The sequence below is a fragment of the Lithobates pipiens genome, unplaced genomic scaffold (genome assembly GCF_037356315.1).
Source record: "Lithobates pipiens isolate NorthernLeopardFrog02 unplaced genomic scaffold, aLitPip1_a1.2 Scaffold_17, whole genome shotgun sequence".
Lineage (NCBI taxonomy): Eukaryota > Metazoa > Chordata > Amphibia > Anura > Ranidae > Lithobates > Lithobates pipiens.
In genome coordinates this window covers 14,481,700-14,499,364 of record NW_027507755.1, presented here as the reverse complement: position 1 = coordinate 14,499,364, position 17,665 = coordinate 14,481,700, and the positions used below count along the sequence as shown (strand labels likewise).

The 17,665-nt window shown below is 41.0% G+C and overlaps 1 protein-coding gene across 1 annotated transcript in view; it reads right to left on the bottom strand.

The window, feature by feature from the left end:
- Positions 1-17,665, bottom strand: part of CHORDC1 (cysteine and histidine rich domain containing 1) — a 61,389-nt gene that overhangs the window by 29,134 nt on the left and 14,590 nt on the right. The window contains exons 4-5 of the mRNA XM_077485001.1: positions 7,407-7,564; positions 5,841-5,944 (exon numbers count right to left, since the gene is read on the bottom strand). Coding sequence (XP_077341127.1) covers positions 5,841-5,944; positions 7,407-7,564 — 262 coding nt within the window. The remainder of the gene's footprint in view (positions 1-5,840; positions 5,945-7,406; positions 7,565-17,665) is intronic.

Genomic DNA, 17,665 nt, shown 5'->3' with positions numbered 1-17,665 from the left:
ATATATATTTTTTATATGTAATAAAAATGTCATTTCTACATTAAAATTAAAAACCTAAAAAAAATTTAAAAAAAAAACCGACAGTCTACTAAGTCACTTCAGTGGAGGATTGCTCTACAGGTGGTTGGCATTCAGCAAAACTGGAAGAACTTTATTCTTTTACAGCGATAAATAATGAACCCTGCTTATGCAACAAATTCATTTTAAAAAACAGAGTTCTACTAAAGAAAAATGTTCATTCAGAACACAAAAAGGAGCAGTAATGGAAAATAAAAAGCTGGGTTGTACCCAGACCGTGTCATTCAGCCTTATTTAAATTGATAAAAAACAGTTCATTGCTCCGTGTTGGTGACTGTCAGCCCAGTGCACCAAAAGATTAAGCTGAAGAGCATCTGGAAAGAATGTATTTTTCCATCTCTTTTTTCGGACCAGTAATCATATCCTGTTGCTTTTTATAGGCACTAAGCAGCGAGGTCGACGTAACAACACCATGTTCAGCAACAAAGGACAAGGTGTCCTACTGGGCCAGCCAAGCAGTGAAGTGGACACAGAAATATGTCGGCCATAGCGGAGATAATGAACTGAAATTTTGAGACCAAAACCTAGTTGTCTAGAAAATACAGTGTTGTAGAAATACGTTCAGGTGGCAAGCTCCAGCTTTGGTGAACCAATGATAAGCCAAGCTTCTAAAAAAAAAAAAAAAAAAAGAAGAGGTACCCCCCCCATAATTCAAACATCAAGAGTGCATGGCAGCACTCTGCCCCTGTATTTCCAGCATAATAGTAAACCACCAATCTTCTGTGTGCATAATAAAAAAAAATAAAAAAATAAAACACACACACACACACACACACACACACACAATATTGTTAACCGTTTATCGCCCAGCCCATTGTAGAATGATGGCTGGGGCAGGACTGCTTTTTCTGGGAGAACGTCCTCCCATTCTTGGCGCACTGCGTGGCGACCGGTGTCCCTTGGAAACAGCACATCGCTGATCCAGGTAAAGAGCCAATAATGTTGGCTTTTTACCATGTGATCAGCTGTGTCCAATCACAGCTGATCACATGTAAACAATTGCCAGTTATCGGCATTTCCTCTTCTCGGCACTGTCTGAGGAAAGGAAAGCCAATAACCAGTTTTCCTGTGACAGGGGATAGTCAGCCTGTGGTCACACCAGGTACAATTTAAAGTAGTGTGATTATAAGTTCCGACTTCAACACTACGTCGTTCATGTCACATTGAGGAACAGTGATGTTATGAACAAAAGTTTAACTAGCAAAGGGTTAATATTTAACTTCTTTCAGAGCTCCAGCAGTGCTGCTATAGACACAGGTACGATTTTCAGCACGATTTATATTCTAGTCTATGGCAGTGAAATTGTGCTGAAGTCCAGAAAAAGTAATACATGAACTACTTCTCAAGTCATACTACTTGAAATCTATTAAGACTCTGCTATAGAAACACATTAGATGCTTCTTCAGGTACAATTTGTAATTCATATGTCCTGCCTGAAGTCGTACCAGTGTGACCGAGGGCTTATAATGATAACCAGGGAACGGATCATCAGTGCCGCCTCACCAGCGCCCATCAGGAAAGGAGAAAAAAAAATAACATTTGCTAAAATTTTATAACAGAAAGGAAAAGGGTTTTGTTTTTTCAAAATTTTCAGTCTTTTTTTCCCATTGGTTTAGCAAAAGATAAAAAACCCAGTGGTGGTTAAATACCACCAAAAAGAAAGCTCTGTCTATCGCAAATAAAACGATAAAAATCTAATGGGTACAGCATTGCATGACTCGCCCAATTGTCATTCAAAATACAACAGCACTAAAAGCTGAAAACTGGCCTGGGCAAGAAGGGGGTAAAAGTGGCCGTTGAAGTGGTTAAATTGAAGGGGATTTTGTAAGTTTGTCCACTTACAAAGAAATGAAGGGTCTATAAATTTTTATCATAGGTGTATTTTGAATGATATAGATAGAATCTCTCAAAAATCCAGAAAAAACATGATACAAAACGTTATAAAATCGTGTTGCAGTTCAGTGAGTAAAATAAAGTTTTGATCCCCAAGCTGAACTTTGACTTAGTATTTGATGGAGAAGCCCTTGTTGGCAAGCACAGAGGTCAGACGTTTCTTGAAGTTGGTGACCAGGTTTGCACACATCTCAGGACGGATTTTGGTCAACTCTTCTTTACAGATCTTCTCTAAACTCATAAAAGTTTCTTGGCCGTCGTTTGGCAACTCAAAGTTCCAGCTCCCTCCATATATTTTCTATAGGATTAAAGTCTGGCTAGACCACTCCATGATTTTAATGGGCTTCTTTTTGAGCCACGCCTTTGTTGCCTTGGTGTTGTGTTGGGTCATTGTCATGCTGGAAGACCCATCCACGACCCAACTTCTGTTTCTGGCTGAGGGAAGGTTCTCATCCAAGATTTTGCAATACATGGCCCCGTCCATTGGACCGTCAATGAGGCAAAGTCGGCCTGTACCTTTTAGTAGAGAAACAACCCCAAAGCACAATGTTTCCACCTTCATTCTTGACTGTAGGGATGGTGTTCTTAGGGTCATGGTCAGCATTTTTCTACCTCCAAAACACAGCGAGTCGAATGCCAAAGAGTTCAATTTTGGACTCCGACATTTGCTAAGGAACATCTAAGCGATTCAGAGAAGGATTGAGAAAAATTGTAGCATTTTCAGGCAGAAAGTCACGCGATTTTGATGTGTATTTTGTGCAGGTCAAAAAATCACCAATGTAAAAAGCAGAAAAACGCCCAAATCTGCCTTAAAAAAAAAAAAAAAAAAAAAATATGAAAAAATTCCAGAACTTGTTTGAGCTTCAGGTGTTGTGGAGCGTCTGGCTTCAGGGCGTTTGAGAATGTTTTCCCCCTCCAGCGTTTGGTAGCTTCAGGCTCCAAGCTACAAAACACTATGGTGTGAATGGGGCCTTATGCCAATCGGGAAACAGTTCTCACGACCTGCCTCTTGATTGGCGGGGAAGAACTTTAGTGTGAATGCGAAAACTCATTCGCTATATTCGTGCAATAAGGTGGGAGCGGCAAGCCCACCCTTTTTCAGAGCCTAGTAGAGCCTCGGGCTCTAATCACGTGCTTCAAAAATCCACACCCCCCCCATTGCAATCCATGCCCCCAGCGCCCTGATATGTGGATAAGGGGGCTGAACGCATGGATGTGGGGGGTGGTGTCCTTGTGGCCTCTATGGATGGGCCGATACTGTTGAGAGGCCAATGAACAGGGCCATGTCTTGTAAAATCTTGGATGAGAACCTTCTTTCTTCAGCCAGAACATTGAAGATGGGTCTTCCAGCATGACAATGACCCAAAACATATCACCAAGTGGCTCAAGAAGAAGCACATTAAGGTCATGGAGTGGCCTAGCCAGTCTCCAGACCTGAATCCTATAGAAAATGTATAGAGGGTGCTGAAGCTTCAGGTTGCCATGCGACAGCCAAGAAACCTCATGGATTTAGAGAAGATCTGTAAAGAAAGGGGACAAAAATCCAACAAGGGCTTCTCCACCACATACTAAGTCACGTTTTGCTTGGGGAACAAATATTTATTTTACTCACTGAACTGAAACTCAATTTATAACATTTGTATCTTGTTTTTTCTGGATTTCTGGTCGAAATTATGTCTCTATCATTTAAAATACACTGCTAATAAAAATGTTAGAAAAACAGTAAAGCAATATTTTGCCAAGTGCATTTAAATTAAATTAGTGACACCGATTAGCTCTCACAACAAAAGTACACTTCATAACAAAAAATAAAAAACAACATGTAGCGCTGTCAAACCATCACCTTAATGATTAAAGTGCAAAAAAAATAAAAAAATTAAAAAAAAAGGGGAAAAAGCAAAAAAAATAAAAAATTCTTAATAGTCCAAATGTCCCAATTCCACATCCTTAAAGTGAACTAAAAAAGAGCGCTCATTGAATGTTCAATCTGTGAAGACATTGAAAGCTCACTAATGCGCATATAGACTCTGGGTGGTCTTAAAATCTGGTAAGCAGATATACTTCACAGATTGAACATTGAGTCAGCACATGTTTTAAGTTCACTTTATGGCTGTGGAATTGGGACATTTGGATGGACTTGTGTTTTTTTTTCAACCTCACCTACTATGACTATTACATTTTTCTTTTTCCCCCCTTTTTTCATTTTTCACGTTTCATCTTTATTGCAATATAATAGATTTTTTTTTGCACTTTAATCATTGAAGTCATGGTTTGACAGCTCTACACATTTTGATTCTGGTAAAAATTATAGACCCTTCATTTCTTTGTAAGTGGACAAACTTACAAAATCTGCATGGGATCAAAATAATTAATTTTCCCCACTATAGGTGGGGGAAGCAATTCCAAATTACAAATATGTGGTTTATAACTGATTTTATAACGCTCCATGTCCTGTGACCCCCGTCAGCAGCTCTGCACTGTGGATGCCAACATCTGCACAACATTTTCACTGTAGACTTTGATGACTGACTTTACCTGCATTGCTGCTACTAATCTGGAGAACCTTGACCCCAAATAGAGAACCAGCAAACCTTCAAATTTTCAAGTATGGAATTTTTCTTTTTACATCAACCCTGCCTCTCCAATGGCTCTGTAGTTTTCTGTAGCAGACCAACTCAGAGTACTCCATTACTTTTTAACAGCATGCAGGTTTTCTTTTTTTATTCTTTTTTTACGTCAAGTCTGCTATAAAGTGGTACTGAAAAGGTGACAGTCCCTTGCTGTTGTTCCATCGAAAGGTGCCCTCCGTCGAAAAGTGCCCACACATGTGCAGGACGAAGCCGCACTCCAGTTGATTTTGCAATCAGCTGGAGTGACGTGACCATGGCACATATCAGAGGAGGCATTTGTCGACAGCATAGAGAATGTCACGGACACTATTAAAAACTATTCACAGAGCGGAGAGACACCGTAGTTCTCATATTGTGTCTCGCTATTGCAGGGCAGAGTTTCAGTGTGCTCAAGGTTGCCTTTTGTCGGTGTTGCACATCAGCTTTAGTGTCTTGATCAGCACCCGTTGCCTGTGTCTAAGGGCGGGTTGCAACACAGACAAAACCTGTCCTTCAACAGACACAAGTCGCCCTACAACAGTGAGGCACAATATAACAACTACGGTGTCCCCCCATAACTTTCATTTGTGTCTGTGAAATTCCCTCTCCCATTGAAAAATGCCTCCTCTGAAGTGCACATGCACCATGGTCACGTCACGCCAGCTGATCAGGAAATCAGCTGAAGTGCGGCTCCGTCCTGCGCATGCGTGGGCAATTTTCAACAGAGGGCACATATCGATAGAACTCCGGCATCTGCTTCTGAGTGGTGGTCTTTGTGTGTCTTCATTGGTAGCAGGGGAGGATGTTGTCAATCCCCAAACTGTAAGCTGACCAGCTTCTCCAGATAGGACAGTGAGCAGGTAGGTAGTGACATTTTATTGCAGAAGAAACAGTACATTTCTCTTCTGCATTAAAAGCCTGCCTGCTATCTGCTTGTTACAGTTCTGCTTTAAATATAACTCAATACCCTTTTGTTTCAATGGAAAATACTTTTTACAATACGCCATTTTGAAATGCATGCACTGAACCAGCAGATTGTAGCAGAAGGGGGCATTAAAAATAGTAATCAATTGCAACTAGCAATATCAATACAATTGAAGGGACTGATTTAGATAGGAATCTGATCTAAGCCCAATACAAAAAAAAAAAAAAAAAGAAAAAAAAAAAAAGGAGAAGATTATCCAGATAAAAAGCTCCTTTAAAATCAATTTTCAGCCTTTTAAGACTATCAAGGTACAGTGGTCTTTAGAAACGTCATACCTGCTTGGGTATTACTGTCGTTGGAGCAAAGTTTCAGTTTATCCAGGGCTTGCTTCAAAGACGCTGATACTTTCAGCTCCAACCGCGTCAAAGGCTCGTCTGGGCTGTAAAGATATTACAAAATAAGGAGTTTACTAAGGGAGCCAGAAACAGAAAACAGGATTACCGTGCTCAACATTGGACAGAAGCAGTCAGCGACTTACACAGATCCAGCTTGCTGCATTTTTGGTCAGAAAAGATAAAAATGCACCAAAATTGCACCTCCCTATTGAAATGCATCAAAAATGCAGCAAGAACGCATCAATAACATACCCGTGTTACATTTTTGATGCGGTTTTTGAGTCACATGACCTATGAAAAACACACCCATGAGCACAGTAAAATTGAGTCAAAGTTATGTGTGTTTTAGGTGCCATTATCTTCATTGGCAAAATGCTGAAAACGCAATTTTCAGCCGATATGTTTAGGACACCGAAATTTCGGTGCATCTCTAATCTTCACCAGGGCTAAAACAAAAATCATTAAGCGCTATAGCTATAAGTTGCTTGTAAAATGTCATACTCCAACAAGGTTTGGTGAAACAAACACCCCCCCCCCCCCCAAAAAAAACACACACACACACACACACACACACACCCCTTGAAGATGGCGCTCTATGGGTCAATTCCAGAAAGCATCTATAAAACCATAAATAGAATAAAATGTTTATTGCACTTGAAATCAATCAAGCAGAGACTGATGAAAGTTTATGAAACTTGGAAACTGTAATAGTCAAGGTATATGATAAAATGAGAAGAGTTGTATTAACTACGTAAGCCTCGGACCATTTCGCTGGCCAAAGAGCAGATCGCTTTTTCTGTTTCGGCACTGCGTCGCTTTAACTGACAATTGTGTGGTCGTGCGACGTGGCTCCCAAACAATGGGTTTAGTCAAAATGTTTTTCCTTAAAGCGGAGCTCCACCCAAGAGGGTAATCACTGCTTGTACACACCCTCCCCCCCCTCCACTGCCACATTTTGGAGGGGAGTGGGGAGCGAGTACCTGGCTTTGACAGGTACCCACTCTCATTTCCGGGTAAGATCGCCATGGCGATCTCTGAGCATTTTGCAGCCCCTGCTGCCTTCTGGGACACTCACAGGTCCCAGAAGACGATGGGACCATTCAAAAAGCACAGCGTGACTCGCACATGCGCAGCAGGAAACCATTTGCCAAGCCTGGAGGCTTCACTGCCAGTTTCCCTTACTTACAATGCCAACACCTGCACCCAAAGCGGTTTGACAAATTGTTTTTTTTTGGGCGACGCTCCACTTTAAGTAGTCACCAGACCAAAGGTTATGTGTAAGCTTACCAATGGGGACACATGTTCTAGTGGAACTGCCAGATGGGAAATTCCCTCATTTAAGGAAGCTTCCCCTAATTTCCTATTGCGTCTACAGGACAGGTTTTAAAGGGAAATGTCCCCAGCAAAAGCAAAAACAACCAGAGATTGGTTTTAACCCTTCCCCATCTTCTCTATCCAAGATGAACTACATACACTTCAATTTTTAAGGCAAATGTTTCCACTTACCTGGGCCTCTTAATGGATTCTATAGGCTTTGGTGCTTGTATGATGCGTTCATTGAACTTTGGCTTCAGGTCTGTCAAGTCTTTCTTCTCTGATATCTTCACCTCTGGTTTTACAGGTTCTGGGGGTTTCTCATTACTGTGGAGCCCCTTAGTACAGCCCTGCAATTATCCACAAACGCTTCATTAAAATCATCATGGCAGAACTTAACTATATCTGAGCACCATAAACTAAAATTGCTATTTAAAGTGGTTGTAAAGGCAGGTGGTTTTTTGCACCTTAAAAAAGGGGTTATTAAGTCTCCAAGTTTTTTACAATGCATTGTATTAAAAAAGGTGAGAAACCTTCTGTGCTGCAGCTGCCCCAGACTGTCCTCCCCCCCCCCCCCCTTCTTACCTGAACCGTCCGTTGCACGTTCCAGCGATGTGCACAAGCCCAGCGACTCCAGACGCTGACTCTGTCCACATTGGATCGATTGATAGCAACAGGAGCCATTGGCTCCCACTGCTGTCAATCGTATCCAGTGACATGGGAGCAGGGGGTGGGGCCAAATCCTGCTGTCTGTATCAATGGATGCAGCAGCTGGACTTGTGAACGCGCCCGCATGGGTGCCCCCAGGGAAAGCGGGTCTCCGTAGGGAGAAAAAAAAACGATGAAGAGGAGCGCACCAGGGAACCCCAGAAGAGGATCGGGGCTGCTCTGTGCAAAACCATTGCACATAGCAGGTAACTGACATGTTTTTTATATTAAAAAAACACTAACCTTTAAAATCACTTTAATTCATAGCAAACTAGCCATCAATGTCTCCATGCCTTTTTTTTTGAGCAAACTATTTGAAAAACCTCTCCCTAGCAATTCTAGTATCAATCCTCCTGAATAAGGGCAGATGATTCATGTAGATGTATTATTATTATTCAGGATTTATGCCATCTATACGCCATCTGCCCTTAGCTCAGGCATGCAGACAGGAGGGTGTTGCTTAGCTAAGAAAGCTCCTCCCCCCTCACTCATTCCGATGAAAAAAAAAAAAAAAAAAACAGAGCAACAGAAGAAAATGTAAAAAAAAGTTTAAAACACAAGTAAATAGAATATACCTTTTTACGCATTTACTAAAGCTAGCAGCAAAGGGATTAAAAACCATTGTTTATTAAGCGTAAAGTTCTGCTTAAACTTAAAAATGTAGCAACTGCCCGCAATGTACTGTGAACGAGCGGCCGCTATAGACAAATCGACGTACCCATACATCACTGCCTACTTCGGGGTTTAGGCAGGGCACATACGCACACCCCACCTGGCTCCCGCTGCGATTGTACACAGAGGGAGCCTGTCAGCAAATCCCAGCCAACGATCCACAGCCCGGACCTACTAATCGGCTGTGTACAATCACAGCCCAGAGCTCTGTGTTGACATTCGACACAGAGCTCTGTACACAGGGAATGATCTCTGTGTTTCTCATCCTTGCAAAGCAGGGGTGTGAAGCTTGGAAACCAACTTGTAAAAAGCAGCACACTTTACACAAAGTAAGGCAAATATTTAACCCCTTGATCGCCCTAGAAGTTAACCCCTTCCCAGTAGGGGTGCAACGGAACGTCACCGATCCATGATCCGTCACCCCGCTCGGATCGGCACACTCCGCGGATCGCTCCACGGTCATGGCCTTAGGAAAGGCAGCGGCTTCGGCCAGCTCCGAAGTGGCGGCCATCTTTCTACACCCAGGCCATTTACAAAATGATCACTCCGTCGAATGACGGAGCGATCACTTGTAAACAAACCGGCGTCATGTCATGATGCCGGTTCCTCTCTCCCCTCTCTGTACTGATCTGCACAGTGGAGGGGGGATCTTTTTCAGCCATACTCTGCAATACCCAGCCATGCTCAGCCAATATTACAGTGGGGAGATAGTGGATATTACAGTGGGTATTACAGTGGGGACTATATGGCGGTGGAATTTTCACAGGTTTTTGCAAATTCAATTATTTTCTGATCCGAAAAATGATCCGATCCATGACTCTGATCTGAGGAACAATCCGATCCGTGAGTTTTTTGAGCCGTTGCGCCCCTACTTCCCAGCCAGTGTCATTAGTACAATAACAGTGTATAGCACCATCACTGTATTAATGTCACTGGTGAGGTCGTGGCAGTTAAGTCAGGTAGTTCCCCATCGCACTATCACAGTCCCGTTATAAGTCCATGATTGCTGCCATTAGTAGTATATAATACAATTTTAAAAAAATATAAAGCCCAAGCAGATATAAAGACAAAATAATGTAGTTCTGTAATCGTTAAGGTGCGACTTGTAATGCGACTGATGGCAATGACACCTGTTCCAATCTATGTGACTTAAAGGTGCAGCAACTTTGAAAAAGGTGCCCACACTATTTTGACTGTCTCAAAGAGTGTAAAGTCAGAACAAAGTTGCACTCAAAGTTGCACTTTGTGGGGTCGCACTAGTGCAAACGTAGACCAATACCTCAAAATAAGGCAGTATAAGCACCTAAATACCTCAAAACAAGCAGTGTAAGCACCTAAATTAGACTTGCTATCAGCCTCTTGCAGTCCCTGTATAGCAGTGCTCAGGTTAGTATAGGGAGAAAAACACTCATTAACCTACCCTTATTTATATAGAGGGGCAGTACATTTAAAGCTATATAATCTTTAGGGTTTGAAGAAAAAAAAAAAAAAAAAAAATAATAAAAAAAACACAACAAACAACACTTGTATTCCCAAATACTGAAGGACCTTGGGGAATGAACTTCCCAGTGGGCACCAGTTATTAGAAATAACAGTAGCACAGTGTTAGCATTTTTGTCTAGCAGCAAAAGGGTCGCCGGTTCGAATCCCAACCGCAGCCCTACCTGTCTGGAGTTCGCATGTTCTCTATGTGTCTGCGTGGGTTTACTCCGGTTTCCTCCCACCCACCAAAGACACACTGCAGCTGCTGACTTAAGCCGACTTACCTGTCCAGGGCGCCCGCGATGACGGCCAACCTGTCCCTTGGCTCTCGGGTCCCGGCGCCGCCATTCTTTCTAAGGGAAACAGGCAGTGGAGCCTTGCGGCTTCACTGCCTGTTTCCTACTGCGCATGCGCGAGTCGCGAAGCGCTTTTGTGAATGGGACACGCTGTGTTCTGGGAGACACAGTTCCCAGAACACAGCGCGACCCATTACTCAGAAGACAACGTGACGAGGAGGAAGAGGCAGATTAGGATTATGTGCCTAGCAACAGGCATTTCTGGTAAGTATATAAAAAAAAAAAAAAAAATAATAATTTTCTTCATTTTTCTTTTTTTAGATTTTTTTGTAATTTTTAATATTTTTTTTTCATTTTTCAGGGTGGCCCTCCACTTTAAGCCCCGGACCATTTGGCTGGCGAAAGACCAGAGCACTTTTTGTGATTCGGCACTGCGTCACTTTAACTGACAATTGCGCAATCATGTGGCGTGGCTCCCAATCAAAATTGACGTTCTTTATTTCTCACAAATAGAGCTCTCTTTTGGCATTTTGTTCACCTCTGCAGTTTTTATTTTTTGCGCTATAAACAAAAAAAATTTGCGACAATTTTGAAAAAAAAATAAATAAAAAAAAAAAATTTAAAAAAACGATTTTTAACTTTTTTGCTATAATATCCCCGAAAAATATATTTAAAAAAACATGTTTTTCCTATGTATTCTACATATTTTTGGTAAAAAAAATAAAAATAAAAGCATTAAGTGTTTGATTGGTTTGCGCAAAAGTTGTAGCGTCGGGGGCGTGGCCGGCCAGCGCGGAAGATGGACGCTTAAGAACTGAGCTCCGTCGTGAGGGGAAATAACGGAACGTTTAGGATCCGAACGAAACCGTAATTCCGTCCAAAAAACACTACCAAATAGCGAACGGACATCCCGCGTAACGATGTCACGAAAAAGAATGGGTGAATACCGACCGAAAAAACTTACAACACTAATGTACGCTCCCGAAGAGCAGGTCAGTGAAACCCAAAATGGCGCCGACGGCATCTCAGCGCCTCAGAAACATTACACAGCTCTCTCCTCAGAACAACAGGAGACTACAATTAAAGGGGAATTACCTAAATCCCCTACTCAAAATACTAATACTGACTCTATGTTAAATAGTCCAGCCAGAGCAAAAATGAGGATAGACACATTAATACCACAGCCAAACTCACAAATACTGCAGCCCCAGGCTTCTAATTCTCCACAAATCACCCAGGCCTTACAATCTCCTATGGAATCATTTCCCACATCTGGACAACCAGTTATAGACACTACATTGAAGGAAATGCTAATTTCGCTACATTCCTCATTAGTCTCAGATTTGTCAAACCTTTTCCATAAATTGAGTACCGAAGTGAGCTCATTAGACAATAGAATCTTTACTGTGGAAAGGGGAATGACAGAATGTTCACATACAGTAAATGATCTTATTGATGCTTATGATGAGGTAAAAGAAGAACAGGAATGGATCCGTAATAAATTGGCAGATTTGGAAGACCGTTCAAGACGTAACAATATCAAATTAAGAGGTGTCCCTGAAAGTATTTCTACACCAGATCTGCCCAAATATGCAAAAGACTTAATTCGCATGATTTTACCGGATATCACCCCAAGAGACTTAATAATTGACAGGATTCACAGAATTGCAAAGCCACAACACTTGGCAGCCTCAGTACCAAGAGATATACTTATGAGGATTCATTTTTTTCATATAAAAGAAAAAATGATGTATGAAGCTAGATCTAAAGGTCCACTCCCACGCCCATTTGAGGGAATACAAATATTCCCTGATCTCTCCAAGCACACACTACAATTAAGAAGAGACCTGAACCCTATAACCAAAAGTATGCATATTCATAAAATCCTATATAAATGGAGATATCCTGCCACATTGATCATTACTAAAAATGGATCGACACATGCTATTAATGCCCTATACACCATCATAGGTCATGATGACGCTATGACCTCAGTTGAGTGGGCCTTGTCATCATCAGCATTGTCGGGTAGACATCAGGAATTTTTGCTGACTTGTTTAAACTTTTGCCTGAGCCGAAATTATTTTTGGTATGGCAAGGAGTTTTATTTACAGACCAGAGGGGTTGCGATGGGAGCTCGTTTTGCTCCCAGTGTGGCCAACTTATTTATGGCCCACTGGGAGGAAGAAGCAGTTTTTAAACATCGCCCCCCAGAACTGGTGTGCTACCGTAGATTTATAGATGATCTTATCTTGATTTGGGATGGTACTAGATCGTCACTCGATATTTTTATTCAATCATTGGATTCCAATGATAGGAATATTTCGCTCACATGGAATGTGAGTCAAGATCATATAGTCTTTTTGGATCTGGAGATCAACAAAGATTTGGGTAACTTCAGGTTGGTTAACCATTTTAAACCTACTGATCGTAACGCTTATATTCCCCTGGGGAGTTGTCATCACCAATCTTGGTTGTGCAACATCCCCAGGGGACAATTCATTAGGTTACATCGTAATTGTACGAGGAGTGAGGATTACATATCTCAATCCGATGTGTTGATCTCCAGATTTGAACAAAAGGGATATGATCGGTCGGTCTTGAAGGCAGAATTTGAAAAGGTCAAACAGATTGATAGGACTATTTTAGTCTCCAGTCAACCTAGGGAGACTAATAATAGTGAGCAAAATTTTAGAATGATTTTAGATTACAATGTTCAACACAAAAAATTTGAAAAGATAGTGTCTAAACATTGGTCCATTTTAAAGCAGGACAAAATTTTGGGACCCGTACTACCTACTCGTCCACAGTTTATTTATAAAAAAGCTCCCTCTCTGAGGGACCGTCTTGCTCCCAGCGTTCTTAACCCCCCTATTCCATCAGAGAACCGATTGTTCTCCTTTTTGGGGGGGTTTTATGCTTGTGGGCGGTGCAAGCCGTGTAAGCATTCTAAAGTCAACATTAAGAAACGGAAGAAGTTTCTGGCCTCTGCAACTAATAGGGAATACGATATTCGGCAATTGATTACATGTGACACGATCGGAGTGGTTTACATGTTAGAGTGCGAATGTGGGTTACAATATATAGGACGCACTTCTAGACCTTTACATGTGCGTTTAGCAGAACATGTAGATAATATTAAAAAAGGTCTGAAAACCCACAATGTGTCCCGACACTTTAAACAATTCCATCAGCAAAACCCTAAAGGCCTAAAGTTTTGGGGGATTGAGAGGGTCACAAAACATTGGAGGGGGGGTAATTTCATACGCCAGTTAAGTCGTAGGGAATCTTACTGGATACATGAGACCAATGTATTAATGCCTGGTGGATTGAATGTCGATTTTGATATTAACTGTTTTATTACTGATCGATGATTTTATTGTTTACTTTTTATTGTATTTTTAGTACTATTTAATTTATTGGCTGCAGGTGATGTCACGTTGATATGTGTGTATTATACACATTTTAATATTCTTAATTGTTTTTGAATATTAAGTTCGAAACACATCTTTATTTGCATTTTGTAGGAGGTGGACTTTGTAAACTCAAGTTTGGAGAAAAAAGTTCATGCTTTGCAATTTAAAAATGTGTTTAATAATGGGGTTCTTTTGTATTGGTACCCATTAAGCAGTTTTTCTTTATTTGATTACATTATATACATAAGGGGAAGGGATTCATTGTGGCAACGGAAATGTTTGCAAATATTTATATGATTCCTTTTTTATATTCCACTCGTTGCTGTGCTCATTTGCATAGTGCGGATAGGCATGATGTGATGAGCCGTTAACTTGGTAACGTTTGTTTAAATTCACAAGGGCTTCCCTGAGGTCTTTGCCTGTTATCGTGTAGATTCGTACTACACGACAGGATGTGTTGTTACCTTGGTAACTTTCGTAAACATGGAGAGGCTGTCCGTCACGTCGTGCTCACCGTAAGCGCACTATAGGAACCCCGTAATGTCTATTCATATATCGGGTGTCACGTAGTTTCCGTGTCCGCTGATGAAGTCCTGCCCATAGGGACGTAACGTACGGACGGAGATCACGTGACGTCACCCGCGGTCATTGATCATTTTAAAGATCGTATGAAGCTTCGTTATTGTAAGTGTGTTTTTTATGTATATTCATCATTAAAACGTTTTTCTATGGAGAGCACTATGGCCTGTCTTTCTATCCACATGGTCTGAGGAATTGTGAATACTGCTATATACCGATCCAGTGTGGGTATTCCACGAACGTGTCAGTTCATTTGACTCTGAATAGGAGAAAGCTGTGTTTTCGTTTGTGAATTGGTCGGATATTGTCGGAGAGGAGTACAGCGATTGGATAAGTTGATATTTAAGTGCATACGACCCTCTGTAATTTAAAGGGTCCATACGATGAGGTGAGCAGCCAATTGGTGGTGGTCCCCCCCTTGGCACTAAGTCACTTTATGCATGAACTGACTGTATACCACTGAAGATTCCTCACGTGGACTTTTTGACTCAAAAGCTATCTTTGGACTTTTTATTAATTTTAATATGTTAGTAATCATTTTATTTTAGTTAGAGCGCTGTACCATCTGTTTGATATATTGTATTTTGGGATTTGGTAATTGATCCTTGGTGTCCAGCAGCTTTTCGTAAAGGGGTTGTACTGCGCTGATTTTTTCTGTATTTACATGCTATTAATGATCTTCAAAAAGGCATCAAGCTTCTGAGAGATTGGGGGATAATTCTAGATCTTCCCAAGACAACCGATCCTTCTTCATCAAAACGTATACCTCTGCTACATCAACGCAATCCGGATGCCCGAAAACATCAACCAATGGAAATATCCAGCTCTTAAAGAGGAAGTAAACCCTAATGGGTTTACTTCCTCTTTTTTTCCCTGCAAAGGTAAAGCATAATGGACTACTATGCATCGCATAGTAGCTCATTATGTGTCACTTACCTGACACAGGAGCCAGCGAAGTCGCCGCTGTCCCCTGTAGTCCGCCTCATCCATGTTGCTTGTGGCGTCTCGCAGCTCCGACGAATCACAGCGGCGCAACCGCGATGACGTCACTCCCGCGCATGCGCACGGGAGTCGCGTCTCGCAGCTCCGCCGCTGTCATACGGCGAAGCCGCGATGACGTCACTCCCGCGCATGCGCACGGGAGTCGACAAATTAGGCAAATCCATTCTTGGATTTGCCGCATTTAGTGCGCCTGCGCGCCGCTGTCTACGGCGCATGCGTGTAGACAGCGGTGCCCATTTTCGGGCAAATATCTCCTAAACCATATAGGTTTAGGAGATATTGCTTGGACCTACAGGTAAGCCTTAATCTAGGCTTACCTATAGGTCCAAGTTGTTTGGAAGGGTTTACTTCCTCTTTAAATGATCCACTTACATCGTTTATAAATGCCCCCTCATGGAAAAAATCTCTTTCTTCCGTTTCACCGGCATTAACTGTTTCCCCCAACAGCGGTTTTAGCTGTACCAGCTCATTTGTGTTTATCACACACCGCCGAATTTTTGTTATATCTGTGATTGATAAGTTTACAACTTATTGTTGCTATTTTGTGTGTCTTTTTTTTTTTTACTATTGACTGTTCTAGTAAAGTTTTCATTCCAGGTTCATTATTTACTAATACATATTTGTATATTGGTCAAATCAACTTACTACAACGCCGTATCTTGATCATTCTTCCACGATCCACCTACTGCCTACTAACTGTAAAGTGATACCCTTTTCCATTTATTATTCTCATTTATTGCAAGTACCATGCCAATTAAAATATTATCCCTAAACGTTAGAGGACTTAATCATCCGGTCAAAAGACAATCCCTTTGGCATTCAGCAAAAAAATTTGACAGCGATATTCTTTGTATTCAAGAGACACATTTAACTCCTACATCATCTTCCCTATGCCGAAATAACAAATTCCCCCATATTTTTCATTCTACCTTCACTACTAAAAAAAGAGGAGTGCTAATAGCAATAAGCAAAGACATTGACTTTACTTCATTACAGGAAATATATGATCCTAATGGTCGCTTCATTATTCTAATATGCAAAATTAATGGGACTATATATACAATTCTCAATCTCTATGCTCCTAACTCACATCAAGCAACTTTCCTTAAGAAAATCTTCACCAAAGTCAACAAGATAAAACAAGGTCTTCTTCTTGTTTGTGGAGATTTCAATCTGGTTGCAGACATTTATATGGATACTACCTCAGCGGCCAAAAGGAATCCATCTCCTTTGAATCAACTATTAACCTCATTTGATTTGTATGATGTGTGGAGATGTTACCATGGAACAGAGAAGGACTATACATATTTTTCCCCCCCATCATAAATCCTATTCCAGACTTGATATGTTTCTTGCTGATAAATACTTGTTACAAAATGTTAGCTCATCTACTATCCACGCCATGACATGGTCTGATCATAATCCAATATCTATTACTATTGATGACACCTCCCCCAAACGTAACTCCTTTCTATGGAGAGCCAATAATTACATACTACAACATCCAGTATATTCTAAAGAAATCGCTAACCACCTGAAAGAATATTTTGAACTAAATGTTGGCTCAGTATCAGACGATGCCATGGTGTGGAATGCACATAAAGCAGTTATTAGAGGTATTATTATAAAACTTTGTTCGGTTTACAAAAAGAAAAGAACTCAACAAAATTGACTACCTTACCTCCCAAATCGCCAAATTAGAATCTGAACACAAATCTTCCTCACAATCCAATACCCTAGCTCAACTAATGCAGCTCAGACAGGAACTTAGATCTCTCCTTTTACACAAATATGAGTATATGCAACGTAAATTTAAAGCCACATCATATTCCACAGCTAATAAAGCTGGTAAAAAATTGGCTCAACGTCTTAAAGGTATACAAACTAAATCTAAAATTCACTATCTCTTCCATCCACACTCAAAAGACAAACTATCTAATCCACAAGATATAGCGAATGCTTTTAGTGATTATTATAGTGATCTCTATAATCTTCGTACAGATACTTCCACCCACCAACCGTCTCCAGAAGAAATTGATAAGTTTCTTAATCAGGTTAACCTACCTACCCTAACCGAATCCCAATTAAGCTACTTAAATACACCATTTTCTACCACAGAAATCCTTGCAACTATTGCATCATTACCAAACAACAAAGCTCCAGGTCCAGATGGTCTTTCGGGGGAATATTTTAAACAATTCTCCACATATCTGACTCCCCACTTAACGAAATTCCTCAACAAAGCTGCATTATCTTCTACTTTCCCTAAAGAATCATTATCAGCAATTTTATTTTT